General features: G+C 39.8%; 2 protein-coding genes across 2 annotated transcripts; one reads left to right on the top strand and one right to left on the bottom strand.

Moving 5' to 3' along the window:
* On the bottom strand, positions 1-17,212 carry LOC109485010 (DNA-directed RNA polymerase III subunit RPC2-like). The gene is made up of 33 exons (XM_019788390.1): positions 17,079-17,212; positions 16,823-16,855; positions 16,421-16,477; positions 16,239-16,303; positions 15,880-15,955; positions 15,371-15,471; positions 14,569-14,778; positions 14,082-14,163; positions 13,758-13,907; positions 13,231-13,344; positions 12,837-12,971; positions 12,475-12,522; positions 12,074-12,187; positions 11,604-11,714; positions 11,197-11,286; positions 10,787-10,885; positions 9,632-9,849; positions 9,114-9,188; positions 8,642-8,740; positions 8,102-8,229; positions 7,530-7,615; positions 6,782-6,905; positions 5,683-5,841; positions 5,307-5,418; positions 4,666-4,809; positions 4,375-4,423; positions 4,033-4,050; positions 3,172-3,277; positions 2,668-2,764; positions 2,041-2,178; positions 1,653-1,712; positions 1,106-1,195; positions 1-343 (listed from the first exon to the last, which is right to left on the bottom strand). Exons 1-33 carry the CDS (start codon positions 17,124-17,126, stop codon positions 214-216), a joined length of 3,366 nt encoding a protein of 1,121 aa, XP_019643949.1. The 5' UTR covers positions 17,127-17,212; the 3' UTR covers positions 1-213.
* Positions 17,213-17,440: 228 nt separating this feature from the next.
* LOC109485028 (RING-box protein 2) lies at positions 17,441-19,700 on the top strand. The gene is made up of 3 exons (XM_019788422.1): positions 17,441-17,783; positions 18,079-18,126; positions 18,706-19,700. Exons 1-3 carry the CDS (start codon positions 17,642-17,644, stop codon positions 18,822-18,824), a joined length of 309 nt encoding a protein of 102 aa, XP_019643981.1. The 5' UTR covers positions 17,441-17,641; the 3' UTR covers positions 18,825-19,700.
* Positions 19,701-20,311: the final 611 nt, after the last annotated feature.

Here is a 20,311-nt window from a genome sequence, read left to right as displayed (position 1 = left end):
CCACATTCATTGTTTAACCTTTTTATTGAATTTGTAGCAAGGGGACCCAGATTCAATCCCCAGGGTTGGACCCAGACATGTCCAGACATGCACCCAGACGTTGTGCCCTTGGGAAAGGCACTAAACACGTTTTTCCCCCCTCAGACTGCTCCCAAACTTCAGCCAACCTTGGTATTGAATGTGTTGAAGGTTCTGAATGTGTGGGAGGGTTTTTCACTCGTTGTACTTGACCAGTTTGAGGCGAGGAGCTATGTTCATGGACTGGAGCTCCTGAAACAGCAGCTTGCAGGCGTACGGCATCTTCAGACTGGACACATTACGGGAGGACTTACAGTACTGGCACCTGTGGAAACACAGCAACATTACAGCAACAGGGTGGCACGCTAAGGTGACTTACTTTCTGGTTGACTTAGAGTCTAAATGTTCTTGGTTCGAATCCCGAGGCAACCCTGAGTATATATAGTCCCTCAATGTTGTACCCTTCGGAAAGGCACTTTACAACAGTTACTATTTCCTTGCCCGTGGTAGGCTAATACAGAGTACACAGTGTAGTATTCTTAACGTATCACATGGGTTTCACATGGGTTTCCAAATGTTCCATAGAATAATTTGAATGTGTTTCGTGTGTGTGCTAAGGGGCCACTTTCACATCGGATTCGGATGTTGGAATTGATGTTGTTACATTGTTTTTTGTTTCAGGACACGTATGCCTCCCACGTTTCGGATCTCCCTCTGGCCTCTGGATGATCCAACCCGTGCTCGGGCTGGTACCTCATGTATTAAAGAATACACTGTGTAATATTCTATATGTGACAATTAGAGAAAAAGCATGCCATTTTCCTCCATCTTACATTGCAAATTTTCAATCTACTTATGTCATGCCCCGACACTAACAGATAGCAACGCCTAACTCACATCTTGTCATACGCCGTTTACGTTCATATTCCTGTAGTAAAGTAGTCCCTTAGAATAGACTTGATTGTATTGATCACATTGTTATTGATGCCATACATTGTACCATGTACAAGTGTCGAGGAATAAAGTTCATTCATTCTTCCATTGTAATGATACAGTGTATCAATCTCAAATCCAATCTAATACTTACCAGCCAGAGTATCCCAGTAGTCCACACTCCCCACACACGTCCACCTCAAACTGGTCACTGGAGATCATGAGTCTCTCCAGAAGGAGCATACTGAAACATGTCCATGATTGTGTGAAACTTTAGCAAAATCCTTCTTGTTTTACTTTGAATGTTTAACTCTACGTTTAATGTATTATGAACATCTAGCCTGGTTACCAAACCTATTATAGCTCCCGAGTCCTACATCCTCTACTATGCAGAGAGGATGTAGGACTCAGGAGCTATAATACATGTAGGTTTGGTAACCAGGCTAATAAACATCTGACTATGTTTGACTGGGGTAGCTCAAGTGAACTTGTGCAAAATATTCTTGAATCCTCTTGAGAAATCTGGGATCGTATTATGGTCACCTGAGTTAGTGCCAAATAGCAACTGCTCCAGACCCTTCTGACTCAATCCACCAATCGTAAACTCATCTCAGTTGCTAGGAGGGAGTAGCCGCCAACCCAATATACATGTATATGGGCTAAATAAGTTTTGCAAACCTAAAAAAGTGAGTGACTCTCACCTGGCACCGTATCCAATCAGACAGTCTCGCTCCATCTCCCCAAGTCTCAGACCTCCATCCCTTCAGACATAAACACTCCAATAGTCAGACACTAATGATTTTTGACAATTGGTCAGATCTACATAATCACTTTAAATCTTTTGTGCACTCTTCACAGGTGAGCAAATGTCCTGACATACAACATGTACTAGCCAGTTAAATTTTTCACCAATATGTAAATTACCAACTCACTGACAGATGAACTTTCATGCTACTGTGTCCTTGATGCTACATATAATACTTAAGCCATGTACATGTATTAACTGTATTACAGTAACTATAACTTCAGTGCATCTAGTTTTGTGGCACAGTGAAAGTCAAGAGTTGAAAAAATTGCAGCTGTACTGACCTTGACCGTCCCTCGGTGGGTTGTCTGGTCAGCACGGCGCGCGGCCCTTTGGCTCGAGCATGGATCTTGTCCAGTACCATGTGTTTGAGTTTCTGGTAGTACACCGGGCCGGTGTAGATATATGCATTCAGGGGCTCCCTACAGAATACATACATCATACATTATTACTCAAGTTATAAAAATGAGACATGATGATTCTTAAAAATATGATGGCTTTAATAGAATGAGATTTTAGAAGTTGTTGCATTGTAAAAGAGTCAGATCCAGTGAAAACCAGAATGTACAATGTAGCTGGCAAATGAACAAACTTGAGTATACCTACAGTAGCTTTCACTAGATTTCTTTGACTGTTTAGAGATTCATTGAAATAGTAACAGTAAAACATATTCATAGAAGGGCTACATTTACAGTAAATGGAAAATAAGATGTACAAAATATATTTCATTCAAACTCCCTTCTTCTGAGTTGGACCCACAAAATCAATGGACTAGTACATGTACATCACAACACTCCAAATGTAGTAAACATCCTATACAAGAATGAAAAATGACAGTTTACCACAAACATTTCAAAATTAACAGTACTTTATCTGAAACTTATTTAGGTAGTATATTGTGACTACATTACCCAGTAATGCCTGAGGTGAGGTAGTCCTTGCCCTGGTAGTTGAAGCCATGTTGAACCAACTCTTCACACACATCTTTCACCTTACTGCCTCCAAATGCTGCAATGGAATAGTCCATGACTGTTGGTTTGTATTAGATATAAGGCTATGTTGATCTGATTAATAATATGGATGACATCCTCTGAGAACCCCAAAAACTGATGCGAGTGTGCGAATAAAAAAAATTTGGCCAAAACAAGGTTGCTTTCATGAAACGTGGTCATGAAGGTTGAACAAATGACACATACATGTACATTTGTAGTATGGTATGGCGAATAATCTACTCTTCAAATTCATTTCTTTACATTTTCATCTGTTTTCTTTGATTTTGTCATTCTAGGACATTGGAATAGTTTTCCAATATAGTTTTTTTGAAACTTACGGTAATATATTTGCTCATTTTGCAACAACCTTTGCTTGTAGAGTAATGTACATGACAACTCTAACACATCAGTGCCTGTTCTTACCTGTTCCATAGTGGAACTTCCCTTCCAGCACCCCAGCCTTGCCTGCCAGGAGCTCCATCAGTTTCCCCACAGTCATTCGGGAGGGGAAGCCGTGGGGATTCATGATCTGTGGGCAACGAAGGGCCAAAATTAAATAATTACATAATTTATTTTATTACATTAAGCAGAACATTAAAGCCGAGGCCTACATTCTTAAATGGCTACGAGACCAGGCAAGGCAGAAGGAAAAGTGGAATGGACTGTACAAGAACATTAAGGACTCATACTGATTTGTTGTGCCGATCCGGCTTTACCTTTGGGCAATTAGCCGCAGATTGGTACCCGAGAACAGTTATTTATTATTATTATTATATATTATTATTTTATTAAGCATTGAAAGTGTAAATACAGGATACAGGAGTTTTCTTTTACACTTGTAACCACGATTTCTGACCTAAGTGCTGGTGTTTAGGTGCCTATCAGACACCTTCGAGTTATGCTTCGAAAAATTCTAGCTGCTACATATAGCCAATGTAGGTGCAGAACTTAGGTGAGAAATCTTGGTTGCATAAAAGAAAACTCCTGTATCCTATATACTTTACCAACCTGATGAAACTATTTTCGGAAGTTACTGTAGCAAGCTTAGAGTTACAGTAATTTTTTTTTTATCAAACATTGGATCAGTTACTGTAGAATACTCAGAGTTCATTGGTCATCACCAAAAATGAGACATGAACAATGTACAGTTACAGGTACAAGGTACAAAAGATTCTACAGTACTTTCATCATTTACAATTTATTACTTGTGTGTAACAGTTTCTTACATCTGAAGTAGTAAATAAAACCATGCAGGTCATGAAAAGATATTTTCTTATCACTTACAATGTCTGGACAGATTCCCTGAAAAAAAAGAAACAAAAGTATTATTTTGATATCATTGTCTACAAATTGAACATTTTTGTACCTTAGTGAGCCTGATTTGACTAAACAATCTGAGGCAAATTAATCATCAAATCATACAAACTGTACAATCAAATTCAAAATGGCTAAATGTGGATTGAAATTTAGTTGTCCTTTTCTTAAAGAGGCCATGAAAACTCAGATAAATATAGAGTCATTATAATATTTATTTTTATCTGTACAAACGTGTATGACGTGCTGGAGGTGATGGTTAGTGTTCTTGACAAAAATAATTTTTAATTACATAATCATATATAGGCTTACCTGGTCAGAAAATGGCATGTCCTCCTGGTTCACTATTAAGCCACACACACTGCAGGGGACAAAATTTTGTTAGAACAAACTTTAACATCACCAACACAGTTGGCAACACTATAACATCATTACAATATTTCATCAGAATGAATTATCGTAGGAAAGGAAATTACACACATGTCATGCATTACAATATCATAATATTCCATTGGGATTGATAAAGAAACAAACAGACCAAAGTTGAATATTCCAAATTTTTTTCTGCCAACTTTAGTACAGCTTCCTTTCCCTACAGCCTACCCTTTCTGTCCATGTCTGCTGCTGAATTTGTCTCCTATCTCAGGTCTGCGGGTTTGTCTCAGTAACATCTTGATGAGAAAAGCTTCCTCCTGGTTGGACGACACCAGGACAGTCTCCACATAGGAGTCCACTGGCCCCTTGTAACTGTGGGGAGGAGCAATGTCAATAAAGGAATTCAATGTCAGGGCAGCAAAACTGGAAATATTATTCTGGATAGGGCAATCTTTGTAATATTGTCATACTGCTTCATATTAGCACATTTAAATCAGCATTTCATACTTTGGGCATTTAAAACTGCAGAAACAAGCCCCAAGATGAGTCCTTTATTTTCTGGGTGGTACCCTAAAAATCAGCCCAAGGCCCTTCCAGTAACCATTTTTCGTCAGAATTTTGGGTATTTTTTGCTACATAAGGGTCAATATACATGTACATTAGGATAGTGTGGTTTCATCTCAGGATGCAGATACATGTAAGTGACTACAATGTTGGCTTTGAAAAATTGGGTGTCTGCAACCTAAAAACTGCACGCACATGGATGCCTTTAATATAGGATACTGCACAGGGAAGCCCGTGTGATAACCAAAAAGAACACCCATATTGAACATTAATGCAGGCATGACATCAAGTTATTTTGTACTTACGTAATGGGTACATCCTGGTACTCAGGCTGCTGACCTGGAGTCTGCACAGGGTTCATCGTTTGTTTGGGCATAGACTTATTTACCAACACTTGTTTGTTCTGTACACGTTCACCTGTAAATAATAATAATAATGAGGCACAGGAACTTCCCTTGGACAGGACGTTAAATGGAGGTCCCATGTTTGGGGAGAGCCACACCCCACGCACGTTTAAGAACCCACCACACTTATGAAAAACAGTAGGGGTCCTTCAGGGTGTGAGTGGTTAAAAAAAAATACAATTCGGTCTTACCCAACTTGTGCTAATACATGTACAAAACTGGTGCATTATGCCTAAAAAGGAGGTTTACCGGTTATGCGAAACAAACAAATCCCTACCCGGTGCACAGATCCCGTCCACATCCAGTATCTCGTGTCTCCAGATGGGTTTCCTGGTGCTGGCGTCCACCATGGGGCCCATCACGCGGTCAAACGTCTGGTTGGAATATCGCTTCAACGTGCAGTTCTGTTTGCGGTACACTAGGCAGCGACCGAATCCTGGATGGTCAGAAATGACAGGTAAAATGCATATCAACTGATTGTGGTTATACATGCTTATAAATATAGAATACAACACGGGGTAGTCCGTATGGCCCGAGGTATCGGCCCGACCGCGGGTCGGATCGCCCGACGGCCGCAGGCCGATCCGACTCACAGGAGGGCCGAGACCGAGGGCGATGCGGAATACACCGTGTTGTATTTTATTTATGTCATACCCACCCAAGAAAACACGCCTTTCAATGCAAGATAAGCCAAAAGTTGGTGCCACCAAACCCTAAAATGCAACAACATCAATTCCAACGTCCGGATTCTGTATTCGAATTTTTGAAAGGGGCACACGCGGTTAGGGCGAAACGCGTTCGAATTGTTTTATGGAAGCCATTGAAGCGTTCGATAACGGGTTCCGGACCGGGAAGTACGGCCCGGTCTGGAACCCGTTATCGAACGTTATCGCGGCCCGGGTATGATATAAAGTGATTGATCGATCCGTACATTTGTACATTGTACCTTGAAACTTGAGACATTCTACTTCAAAAATTTTAATCTTAATCAATTAATCAATCTTAATTGAAAGTCACTGTATATGCCTCAAAGAATTTTCACTACACAGTGCAGATGTTGATTTCAAAGTTTCATTTTAATAGTGGAAAAAGACATATATCATCATCATTTTTCTCCATACATGCATGTAGTACTACAACAATCATTGATAAATTATCTACATGTATGTTCATCATACATGAATAGTTTTATCTGATTAGTATTGATCAATGGTGAACAAAATTTTTCTCAATTTTTTTTCCTTCCAACAGTTCTCAGTAGATGTTTTGGCACCACCTATATGTAGCAATGGGAAGTACAACCACTCACTATTGCCCCAAGGAAGGTAGCAGAAGCACAAGAACTTTGTTAACCTTTATGTACATGATGTACTCACCTCTGTCTACAGATGACTTGTTCAGAATAAGAGCATCTTCTATATCATACCCACTGTAGCTCATGACTGCGACTGTGGCATTCTGGCCTGCGGGTAACTTCTCATAGTCTATCAACTCTATCGTCTGTGCAGAAAAATCCACAGAAATTTGCCTTAGATGAGATAAGTAAGGTAGGATTTTTAAACCCTTGTCCTGCTGGCATTTTTACACAATATTTTTCAATAATTTCATCACTCTTAATCAGGTCATAGACCCCTTACTTTTTTTGCCCTGCGGAGACGTAGATACCGCAATTGTAGCGTTTCGCTGTGGTATGATGTGTTGCAAGAGAAATACTCCAAAATCATACATATACATGTACAGGGTGCTATATGGATAGTAATGTATGTGAAGCCCATATCCTGTATATATGGGCTCCACAGGACAAGGGTTAACCTATACAATGTATTATTATGTACGATTTAGGATTAGATTTAAATTCGATCAAGGGGGTTGGAAAAAAAGTACATTAAAAAGAAAGTTGGCCAACTTGAACTCATGGCCTATTCACATTGAATGCAAGGTAAACACTCTATATCTAGCATGAAAGTTCATCTGTGTGAGTCCCAATTCTATATCTAAGTGTTGGAAGTTAAAGTTCAGTCTTTATTTCATAACTCTATATCTACTTAGTTTTGCACCAGCTGCAGTCAAACATATTAATCATTTGTTACAATGTTCACAGACAGCCATTCCTGTGGTTCTTACCTTAGTCTTGACCATGGGTCTCTGAGGGAAGACTAACAGATACAGCAGTGTGTCGATCCTGTTGTGTTGGTTGTACCCGATGGCTCCTACATGTATAGGAAACACATGGTACATATGGTGTTAGTGCAAAGTGCATTTACACGGTTACTGTAACTGCATTTCACTTTCAAGCTGCCAGAGGGCATACATGTACAATGTACAATGTAACCCAGCCATCAACTTTTGTGAAACATTTTGCCAATAAAAAAAAAGAAACAGATATGAAAAGTATGTAAGACAGTTAATGTTATAGTTATGTACAGACGCAATGGAACTGGCACTTAACTAAGAGAGGCCAAAATTTGCTTGGGGAGCCACGAGCAAATACAGAATATTTCACTCCTGACCATTTCCTCAAATCAAAAATGGACTGTCTCATATCGACCTTTTCTGTGTAGTACTCTCCAGTGTTAGTGTTTCAATGCTCCCACCTACATGTAAGAGCCCATTATTGAGGAAAAACAATATATTTCATCCATGCCTATGGTATGCCTATGGTATGGAGTGAAATATAATGACAGTACTGTACTGACCCATTGCCTGTTTCCCCATGGCACACTGGTAGGTGTTCCTGGGTGACTGGTTATGGTGTGGGTAAGGGATGAGTCCTGCACACACACCCAGGATGGTGAAGGGTTCTATCTCCAGGTGGGTCGTATCTCTGTAGAGAGAACACAAAACACAGTACATGTTCACACTGTGTGCAAAGTTTGAGAGGATTACACAGTCACATGAAATTAGACTTTTTGATTACATGATACATGTTAAACTCCAGGCCTTATCAAGGAATGAGCAATACACTGTTTCTATATGACTTTCTGCAACATAATTATGATCCACTGCTCCCAGGAATCGAAACAGCAACAAACCTGGGCTGCCAACTCAAGAACCCAAAACTCTTAACCACGAGGCCAAAATGTCCAGGTCCATAAGATTGGCCTTTTGGTGGCACTTGAACCCCACTGTAAGTTAGAATTACTGGACGTTATGGAAACATCAGTAATTTGCTATTCTTCATGATAATACTATTGAATGTAATCTAGCACCAGTAAATAAAGAAAGGTGAACCTTACCTTGTGATGTCTGCCTCGTACAATGTGATGTTACAGTCATTTTCTTCATTAACATCCAAGTACTCAACCAGTCCCTCACGCAAGAAGTCTTCAAATGCTCTGAAATGTACAAAATGTGTATGTTTTAAAAATCCAACACACAATGCTCATCCATTTTTATTTCACATTTCACATTGAAATGTGTGTGTTTGTTTTTTTTTGCTGGGTATAACAAAGATGAATACATGTAACATCATGTTGTATTCCACATCACCTTGGTCCCAGGCTAGTACTTCAAGTGATATGGAATACAAACCGCGTATTATTCTACATGTACATATTTGAAGTTTGACAGACTCAAATGTGATTTAATCTGTGGCTGATAGACTAGTGAAACAATGGCTAAAAACTACATGACTGTGATTGTGATACTATTCAGGGATGCATGTCTGGTGTAACACGAGGTCTTTATATTTCAACTCATCTTACTAACCTGTAGCCTTTCGTCAGCTCTTCAATGTGCCTGTTAGTCACCATAGGCCTGCCATTGGTCACAATGATGTAGGGTCTACAGAAAGTAAAATTATACATGTAGCATTATCATCATCATGGTACTTTTCTTACAAAGGTTTGGACAGATGTTACAGTTACTGTATCAATTTTCATACCACGTCCATGTAATGATGATCAGGGATTCCATTTTATCATGGCGGGGGCCTTAGACCCTGTGAACTGATCAGGTTTGGTCTGTCTGTTTATGTGTATATGCCTGTCTGTCTGTCTGTGTGTATGAATTTTGAACTTTTAATCAAACCACTGCATTGATAGATGGAAAACTGTAATATAGCTATACGCTAGGAATAGCTATACGGGAAGAAAAGGACTTTCCTCAACTGTTGGGGGCAAAATATGAGCATTTTTGAGTTGACTCAGAACCAGCATTTTTTTTACGGGAATATGGGAACCAACATATCAAATTGGTGTGACCTAATAGTAAAAAAAAAACCTTACCGACAGACCCTGCCTGCGTCGGAGGCGATGTTGACACATCTGTGTTCGTGGTTGGGGCAGATGGACACAAACTCGTTGATGTAGCCGGCGCGCCTCATCTTACGGAAGGACTTGATGAGGTGCTGGTGGTCACAGATCATGCCCAGGATGTTTCCGTTCAACATGACCATGTACGCGTCCTGCGAGTTCAGCTCCTCTCCAGACAACAGGTGGATATCCTGGGGAACAAATGTTAATGATTAATGACCCAGTTCTAAACACAGTTGTTCTAAACACTGAATAAACCACCGAGTGAGTGAAGCGGTTTCATTTGAATAGAATGCATGTTCCATTTGGGGTCACCAGACAACAGGTGGATATTATTCAAATGTTAGGGGTTAATAATTAGGGGTTAATGACCCAGCCTGAGGTGCAATATGGTGTGATAAGGCCTTGTCAGTCGCTATAATCACTGAATAAACCACAGAGTGAGCGAAGTATTTTCATTTGAATAGAATGCATGTTCCATTTGGGGTCACCAGACAACAGGTGGATACCCTGGGGCACAAATGTTAATAATTAAGGTAATGACCCACTCTGAGGTGTACATGTACATGTATATGGTGTGATAAGGCCTTGTCAGTTGCTATAATCACCGAATAAACCACCGAGTGAGCGAAGCGGTTTCATTTGAATAGAATGCATGTTCCATTTGGGGTCACCAGACAACAGGTGGATATCCTGGGGCACAAATGTTAATAATTAGGGGTTAATGACCCACCCCGAGGTGTACATTGTATGTGGTGTGATAAGGCCTTGTCAGTTGCTATAATCACTGAATAAACCACCGAGTGAGCGAAGTATTTTCATTTGAATAGAATGCATGTTCCATTTTGGGTCACCAGACAACAGGTGGATATCCTGGGGCACAAATGTTGATAATTAATGACCAACCCCCAGGTGTATATATGGATGGTGTGATAAGTCCTTGTCAGTTGTTATAATCACTGAATAAACCACCGAGTGAGCAAAGCGATTCATTTAAATAGAATGCGTGTTCCATTTGGGGTCACCAGCAGTCATTTGATCAGAATGTATTTTGAGTCCTGAAAAGTTAACATGTCTGAATTATAGTTGACACAACTTCAAAGCCACTTGAAGAACATGACCTCTGACCTCTACGCCCAGGTTAAAGGCCAGTCTCTGGATGGGTTGTTCTTCAGAATCAGTGGTGATGTGGGTCATCAGGGCCAGGTTCTTCACTAGTCCACACGCCTGCACAGCAGAACAACAATAACTTTATTGCACAACAATTTTACATGTACAATCATGGTACGATGTATGGTAACGACTATTGAACATGGTACAAAAGTTAAGTCAGTTGAACTCTTGTTACCAGTCTGTACTGACGTGTGTCTGATTTGTCCTCTAACACTTGGGGTCGCGTGGCGTAATGGTGACATGTTCGTTCCCGGGTTCGAATCCTGCCATGTCACCAATCCTTCCACAAATGTGGTAAATCTCAATGAAATACAATGAAACTAAAATTTTATACAAGACAACACTTAAAGAAACCTGTAAGTTACCTCTCCTTCTGGAGTATCTGAAGGACACAGCATGCCCCACTGGGAAGGCTGGAGAGAACGAGGGCCACTCACTTTACGGGTCTTCTCAAACTACACATGGAAAAACAAAAGGGCTCAAATCAAAAATCTGACATTTTCTGTAAGTAACATCACATTTATGCCAGACAGATCTCAGTATGCTTGGTTGGGTCAAGGAAGTTTAAAATCAAGAGGAGACAGAACAGGCTTACTGCCCTTTCAATGATGTTGGCCTCAGGTGTGACGTTCCAACTTCACGTTGATTTTAATTGGTAGGGTTGAATCAGTTACTAAATCAAAAGAATAGCTAGAAAATTGCTAGAAAATCCTTTTTTGCTGCCCCAACATTGCATTTACATTGGAGGCCTTTAAATTCCAGTTCTTCCTACCTGGCTGGATATTCTGGTCATCATGCCCAGTGCTGAGATGAAGGACAGACGGGACAAGACCTGGGTCACGCCTGCACGGTCCATCTTAAACCGCTTCACTGTCCAGTTTCCCTGCGGGACAAAATATTTCAGAATCTTTACAAGCACACCATATCACTCACTCACTCACTATCCAGGATTTGATTATACTGCTGCTGGTGTCCCTGCCACAGGGGTTGGCAGCAGTTGGCTAGTTGCTACAGTATAACTTGTAGATAGGGTTTAACAGTTCTTTACGTTGATTTTTGTGTTTTTCAATAGTTTTAGACCTTCTTGGATACCCAGACTTTCTACAAGCACATTAAATGCCATACAGAAATCTAAACTTTTGCTAATATTATTAGTATGGATCCCAATGTATTCAATTCAACCAAGGACTCCCAAATCTAATAATTGATGTCTTAATTGTTCAAATTTTGAAGTGAGCTTACCGTTGATATAGCGTTGACTAGCCCATTAGTGATCTGGTCTTGTCGCATGTGTTTCACGATGTCAAACTGGGCTGCACGAGGCTTGGGAATGGTCTGGTCTGCTATCTTCTTCAGCTAAGGGGGGAAATTTTGTACAATTATATTAGGCCACACAAATTTCATTTGTTGGTTCTCTATTTTTTTTCAGAGAAAATTTACATGTACAAAAAATTATTTTGTATATATACTATCCTTACAATGATACACTTGTACGGTAAGGACTATTAAGTCATCAAGTTTTCAAACAGTTCCATTTGTTAAATGAATCCATACTGGTTTATGTTGAAACTTTATAACATTGTGAATGATACAGAAGAAACATAAGTATCCTAAGTGTTAACTACAATATACATTGTACATACCTCTGCATTGAACTTCTTGAAGAGATCTTCAAACAACAGAGCTAGAAGCTATACATGTGGGTAGAGAAAGGATAATTTTTATTGACAGTCATCGTGAAAGTACTACTTGTGCATTCTAAAATTATTAAAATTCTTTGCTTCCTGCCATAATCTTAATACAAATTATTTCAGCTCACGAGTACATATGTATCCTCTCCGCGATTTTGTCTTTATCCTATCCATTATTTGCAGAGATTATCATCTCTGCAAATAATGGATAGGACTTGGGAGCTAGAATACAAGTCATGTAGGTCTGGTAAACAGGCTTATTTGTATTCTATGAAAATTTCAACAAAGTTGAGAACAAAAAAGTAATGTCGCACCTGCCCCGCCAGCTCCAGACGTTTGTTACCGTAGTAGTCCCGGTCGTCCACTCTGTCCTGGGCCTGTGCCTGAACAACTCGCCGCACCATCAGGGCCAGGTACACACACTTCAGTCTGAAGTTGAACTTCACAACCTAAAACAGAGCAAAGAACGGAAATTGACAAACATGAAGTTGGATACACTTTCCAAAAAGAACAATAAGGCCACACCAACTTAATTTGGTGAGAAAATGTTAACAACTAAGAAGACAAGGAGCTTTCTTCAAGTTTTCGAGCCCAAATATAAGCATTTGGCTAAATGTTATATAATACAGCTTTAAGCTCTGTAAGATCCAAGACTGACAGCTAAGAAACAAAAGGGCCACAGCCAGACCCAAAACAGAGGCGTCTAACCGGCACATGTGCGAGGATGGTGGAGTGTAGAACTTCCCTGGCCTCCTCCACTCGTGTTCTCTTGGGACCACCCCACCGAGAACGACGCACTTTCAGACCAATGAACCGAAGAGCCTAGAGATAAAAACAATTATATATCATTCAACAAGAAGGTAACATTTGAAAGCAAATTCGCAATATCTACCTTCACACGATCTGGCCTAACAAACTAACACTCATTCTTACTCAAACATTATACGTGTATAAGGTGGTTAATGGTCTTGGCCTCTATGCATACACGTATGGCCACAGTTTTGCCCAGATGTGCCACACAAACAACATATCTTGCTTCTACACCCAGGTAGGGCAGTTTCTAGGGGCAAAATTTAGTACTTTCTTATTGTTATTGCTATAGAAAAACTTCTACAGATCTGAAAAGATTGTGTATTTGCCGAAAGTGTTTGTAAATTGCAGAACAAAATCTTGCCATTCTGGAATATTGCAGAACACCGAAAAAAAGTATTTCCATCACTGCTGTCCCAGCTGACCTGTTTCTGTGTGAAGACCTGAGCCTTGTGACACTCCTCCAGACAGGGTGCCACCGCTGCCATGGTTCTCACATCAGTACCGATCAGCTGTACTATCTCCTGGTCACTCTCCACACCCATGGCCTTGAAGGCAATGGCAATGGGAATATCCTGAAAGACAAGCATTAATTTGTATGAAAGTTTATCACATTTGTTGAAGAAATTAATCAGGGCTCTCGCTATATATCCAGCTCAAAATTCACTAGACTGTAAGGTTTGAACCACTCACATCAGGAAGGACCCCTGCTCTTTTTGATAATGTAATTAGTTTTAAACGATACTCACCTCAGTAAAAGTGTTGTGTTTCAGGAAGTACTTGGCATTCTTCTGAACCACGTAGGTCTTTGTCTTACGTTCATGGGTAGAGCTGTATAGAAGCAATGGAATTTTGTTCTTGTTAGTTGGATTCCAAAAGTTCCATAGAACAATTCAAATATGTTTTGCCTGTGTAACAGTGGGGTTTGACTCCAAAAGGTCCAGACCCATTGGAATGGGTCAGTGAGTGTCACTTGAACCCATTACACCAGCGCCACTTTTGATAATTAGAGTAATATCATTTTTTGCTTTAGGGACACCAAATTTTGGCCCATTTTACATTAAAATGTTACTGTTTTCTTGGGTGGGTGTGAATATACATAGAATCACCCTCGGTCCCAGCCCTCCCATGGGTCGGAATTTCCGCCGGCCTTTGGGAGATCCAACCCGCGGTTGGACTGGTACCTTGGGTGATATGGAATACACCGTTTTGTATTCTACTATTACAGTATCTCACCTGGTGACTGAACAGCTGATGAGACCCTTCCGGTCAGTTTCCACAATCATCCGGTTCTTGGACAGCTGCTCCTGGATCAGGATGACCTTCTCCACCCCCTTGACCAGGAAGTACCCGCCTGGGTCCAGGGGACACTCCTTCAGTTTGGCCAGCTCCGAGGGGGACTTTCCGGTCAGTACACAGTTAGAACTGCGCAACATGATGGGCATTCTGTGGGATGCAGTAGAATGAGTTATCAAGCTGTTAGTGAAAGTTATCAAATTGACTGTTATCAAATGTGGGAGCGGATCTTGGGTAGCGGACAAAAGCTAACAAGGCTGACACTCAGGCTAGTTATTTATAACAGTTGATATCTTTTGATAACACAAGTTGAAACTGATAATAAGTGTTATCAAAAGTTATAAAACTGTTATAAATAGTTTGCAATTTAGTACTGTTATCTAAAGTTATCAAACTGTTATTCTAAGTTACAAACTGTCATCCAAAGTTTTATTATCAATGAAAGTGCTATCAAAACTTATACAAGTTATCAAAGTTAAAGGCCATTATCCCATATGTTGATCTTTAATTCTTTATAGGTCCTGACCAGATTCTAGGACCTTCATATTTACTACATTTTTTCTGTGGCTGACCTTCTGTCAATCTGCCTGTCAATCTTCCCCCCAACAATAAGCTGTCAACATACTAGTACACTGCCAGGAAAAGCATGTACATAAGGGGCACTACACACACATTTTGTAAACCCCCACACAATCACCCCATACCTGAAAGTACTCATGTACTTAAGTTGCAAATACTGTACCTTCCGATGGGCAGGTTGTTCCTGACAACTCGTTGGTTACCTCTGGTGTATTCAATGTCCACTGTGATTGGTGCAGAGTACGTCATGTCCCGCAACCGGCACTGCATATAATATCAAGATGACAAGGTCAATAACGATTATCATATTTGATTTCAGTGTTAAGTTCATGCCCGTAGGCAGGGGTAATCTGAAGGTTCAAGATTTTTCTTTGTCACCTGCGAGGCTGGAATCATAAGAAAACGGCTCACTTTGTCATTGAAAAAAGTTATCTCTGATTTTTTCTTTGAAATACTCTCAAAAACGCAGTAACTGCTATTTTAGAAGGTTAATTTTTCAAAATTTCCCGGGGGAGCATGCTGGCGCTCGCTGGTTGGCATTTAGATTGAGAACACAGTGGTTAGAAAGTTTAGAAAGCCATACATTAGAATACAACAGGGTTAAAAAGTGCTCTACATTTGATATATTGTACTGGGAGAAACAATTTTGTTTTGGGCTGAATAAAATCTTACCTCATGCGGTGCAATAGGCTTGGTGATGTTGAAACCTTCCTCCACATCTGGCATCCCTACGTAGATGTTCAAATACCTGCAATGGGATACATGTACATGCTTATTGTATATGTTCACGTTGTTGTTTTTTTCTATTCCATACTGAAGTTTTCACCTTATTTTCATGCTGCCATGTCTTTATTGCTTTTTTAAGTAATTGGCACTAGACAGACACTCTACCTCATATTTTCTAACAAATATCATTGAGAGTGGAACTCATTGCCACCATAGAAAGCTTTAAACAACTTCTACAATAGATAATATGTTGAACCACTCACACCCTTACTTTTTTAAATGTAGGTGACTTTAACAGTACTCACTTTAAGTAAAAGTTGGGGTCAGCATCACTCACAATCTTCTCATTGGCTTTCATAATCTTCTTAATCTGAAAATGTGAATATAGATATAGAGATGATAGATTTGCAGTACACAAGTGGCCGTCATTGAATATAAAAAGTACCGCAAATATAAAGTGATTTACAGTACTTGTTGACCACGTTACCTCCACATTGATGAAGTAGTTGAAGGAGTCGATGTGTTGTTTCACCAGACCCTTCACCTGGGAAGAGAAGGACTGGGAGTTAACAACGTGAATTTCTCATAACTTATGTTATGTCAGGAATTCAAACTCAGAACTTTCGGGACCAGGGATTCAAACCCAGAACCTTCCAAATGTTAAGTCAACAAACCTAACCACAAGACCACCTTGCCATGCCACTGTATTTTGTAATAGTTGAAGGAACTGTGACTGTAAATCTACAGAATTTGTTAAACGTTTAAGTAACTCTATAGCAAATGGAGCGGCTTTTGGGGGAAGGTGGTATACTTTGTAGAGACTAGAAAGTGTAAAGATTAAGAGACTCTTAAGAGACTGGTTTGCCGTTTTATGTTATGTTAAACTTACCTTCAGGAAGGCTGGTAACAACTTCCATTTCTCCTGAAAGTGACAAAACACATAATTTGAGTAAGATGCAGATATTTCATTATGTCTGCTATCAATTTGTGAATTTTATACTTGCAAAAGCGAGGTTTGTATTCAGTAATTTGAATACGACAAAATTTACAAAATTATATATGGTAACACAAAACGTCACACTGCCCCCCCCCCCCCAAAAAAAAAAAACAAGTGTCTGACTGTAAAACCAGACGCAGAGCAATACCTGAATAGTGTTCAGTGGTGACGCAAGGTTCTCAAGGTGCTCTTCCATTCTCAGACAATCCTGGCATTACTTCTTTTTCCTAAGAAACTGAAGATTTTCAGAAGATCTAGACCGCACGTGAGTTTTTCCCTCCCTCTTTCCAAGTTGAACTTTGACATGCCTCCCTGGTACAAAGGTTAGGGGTTAACATTTCTTTCTGAATTTAGTACATTTTACTGTAAATTCATGTCATATTACATATTTTATCGTGTTTGTATTGAATGAGAAACTATATGTGTGTTTAACATCATTTATGCAACAGAAATGATTGGAATAAACAAATATCTTTTGATGGTCAGGCTGACTTGCGAGGTAAACTGGATAATCAGGCAGAGGTCAACTCGGCGGGTCAAATATTGCCAGGCGCCTTCATTTCCTGAAAAACACGCAGTCACTTTGTTCTGCCGTTTTCCGAGAAAACAGGACGTTTCCAACAACACAACCAGCCATCTATCCAGCTAACACAAGCCTGTGGTCGATTTTGTCATATTTTTAGCCTGTTGAACCCACCGACTGGCAGAAAGATGGCGGACACCGGTGGTGACAACGGTCCAGGGAAAAAGGCTGCGGACAAAATGTTCAGTTTGAAGAAGTGGAACGCAGTCGCCATGTGGAGCTGGGACGTGGAGTGTGATACCTGTGCCATCTGTAGGGTCCAAGTCATGGGTAGGTTGGGATACCTGTGCCATCTGTAGGGTCCAAGTCATGGGTAGGTTGGGATATACCTGTGCCATCTGTAGGGTCCAAGTCATGGGTAGGTTGGGATACCTGTGTCATCTGTAGGGTCCAAGTCATGGGTAGGTTGGGATACCTGTGTCATCTGTAGGGTCCAAGTATGTATAGAGGTGTTCATATATGTACAATGTATGTATAGAGGTATGTACATGTATGTATGTGTGTATACAAATTGATTGCTTCATTGATTGCTTGATTGATTGAACAATCTTTCTTGCCTCAACAGATGCCTGTCTTCGATGCCAAGCAGAGAATAAACAAGAGGACTGTGTTGGTAAGTGGAAAGCATGCTGCATAAATTATGTAATAATGACCAGGGCACCAGGCCTTGTGAATATGACACCATATACACCTCAGGATGGACGATTACCCTTAATAATTACGTTTGTATTTGTAATATACAAAATGTTCTGTATAACTCTTAAGAACAAAATAATGAGCAGCGATTTCACCATGTCTCCTGCATCATATTTGTAAATTGACTAATATTGAAAAATTCATCTTTCTTATGCGCTTTGATCATCCATTTCAAATTATATTTTTGACATCACTAAGAAACGAGAAGAAGCTGAACCTTTGTATTAGTGTAGTTTTAGAGCTATTTGTACTACAAACATGTGTATTACCTTTTCATCTGTTCACCTGTACTTGGCCCGATAGCGCATGAATGTACAATAAAGGTTATTATTATTGTTATTGTTATAAATAGATGAACCGTTGTAATACTGTACAGTCTGTTATTTTGTACTTTGTATGCCCAGCACTGCCTGAAAAACAGGTTTTTATATAATATGAGTGTTCATGTAGTTGCTGGTGAAATAAATAAACTGAAACTGTTGTTTTGTTGTTGCAGTGGTGTGGGGAGAGTGTAACCACTCCTTTCACAACTGCTGCATGTCGCTGTGGGTGAAACAGAACAACAGGTGCCCCCTCTGTCAGCAGGAGTGGGTAGTGCAGAGGATCGGGAAGTAGGAGGAGAAAACAACATGTCCATCTACAGACCAGGGTTTTCTTCAGCCCCACGTTGTGCTGTTGTCTCATCAAACCATGGAGTTAAAAATACAATCAAATTCAAACCTAGGGATGTGTTTAAGCATGGAGTTAAAAATACAGTACTGTATTTTAACTCCATGGTCTAAGGCATCCAATGCAATTTTTATGGCGAAACCACAAGTGTTCTGGAAGATTGAGGAAATCTTTATGATATTGACATTTGCTGCCATTCATTGTCACATTTTGTCACATTTTAATACTCGAAACGTTTGAAATAACCCCAAAACAAGCTATGTGAGGTATCCCTTTATTTTTTGGGTCTACCTTCCATAAATAGCTAGCACAATCCTATGATACATAACAAGCAACATTTTTCCATGAGGGACATCCCCATTTTTGCCTCACAGATAACAGTATACAATTTGATAGGATTGACCAGAAAATTGACTTTGAAAATCCAGTTTTAATTTGCCAGCCTAAAATTGCATTGGATGCCATTAAATGACTATTATAATACCTGTAATTATCTAGGTACGGGTCTGGACCTGGTTACCTGTACCTGAACAAAACACTATTGTCGTCACACTAAAGTAACCTACATGTAAACTGCATCCCAGACAATAAATGTAGAGATGTTAAACCTTGGGTTGTATTAAAATTAAATGAAAGTTTGATGCAGATTCCAGAGTAAAAAGCCTGCACAAGAAATTATTGTTTCACAAACATGCTACATGTATGATTGTGTTTCAGCTGGTTCCTAAAATCCTAGTACCAGAAGTGAATGAAATATACGGAAAGTGATATTCAATTATTTGCACACTCAATGGAAAGGCAATGTATGGAAAATGTTCTCTATGAGTTCTTTATCCATATAAACTTGTTCAAAAGGACAGAGACTTCTAGACGACTAACCGTATCCAGTTCGAGTGGGAGGCCACTAGAAGCATTTTAAGATCTATTAAGTAACCAGCTACAAGTGAATTCATTTGGTTTTCGCCAATCTTCGCTCACTTCGCAGATAAAGATGTTGATAAGAGTTTGTTCCTTGCAAGGTCACATATTCACACGACCTGACGCACGCCCAACCATCATTAATTATGACAAATGACACGAGCCGTACAGAAGACGAGTCCTTTTGTTACACACTTGATTATAGGTCTAGGGTCAAGAAGCTCTGACCAATGAACGACCTTGATGGGGTTATGACGATAAACTCACGTTTTCACGTGTACAGATACCTGAGACCCGGTCTGGTACTATAGAGTGAATGAACTTTGTGACATTATGAGAAAGGATCATTCCAGTAGAAAGGTTTAGAAAGTACAAAGTATTTCATATTCTACAACATGAGTACATGTACTGTGAAGAAATGTCGCGACATTTGAAAGCAAATACAGTGTATTTCTCTCCACTTGTTGAATATTCCAAAATGACTTGGGTAAGTTCTAAAGTCAACTATTGCAAGT

This window comes from Branchiostoma belcheri, unplaced genomic scaffold, assembly GCF_001625305.1.
Source record: "Branchiostoma belcheri isolate BF01 breed outbred unplaced genomic scaffold, Haploidv18h27 scaffold72, whole genome shotgun sequence".
Classification (NCBI taxonomy): domain Eukaryota; kingdom Metazoa; phylum Chordata; class Leptocardii; order Amphioxiformes; family Branchiostomatidae; genus Branchiostoma; species Branchiostoma belcheri.
The sequence above is the reverse complement of the archived record's forward strand: the minus strand, read 5'-3'. Positions and strand labels throughout refer to the sequence as shown.

Bases quoted from the DNA above. Each gene is read 5' to 3' on its own strand.
- LOC109485028 (XM_019788422.1), top strand. From the start codon at position 17,642: ATGGCGGACACCGGTGGTGACAACGGTCCAGGGAAAAAGGCTGCGGAC. The intron at 17,784-18,078 runs GTAGGTTGGGAT...TTGCCTCAACAG, and splicing joins CTGTAGGGTCCAAGTCATGG to ATGCCTGTCTTCGATGCCAA. The intron at 18,127-18,705 runs GTAAGTGGAAAG...TTGTTGTTGCAG, and splicing joins TAAACAAGAGGACTGTGTTG to TGGTGTGGGGAGAGTGTAAC.
- LOC109485010 (XM_019788390.1), bottom strand. From the start codon at position 17,126: ATGGAAGAGCACCTTGAGAACCTTGCGTCACCACTGAACACTATTCAG. The intron at 6,906-7,529 runs GTAAGAACCACA...TTTTCTGCACAG, and splicing joins GACCCATGGTCAAGACTAAG to ACGATAGAGTTGATAGACTA. The intron at 5,842-6,781 runs GTGAGTACATCA...CTGACCATCCAG, and splicing joins CAAGTCATCTGTAGACAGAG to GATTCGGTCGCTGCCTAGTG.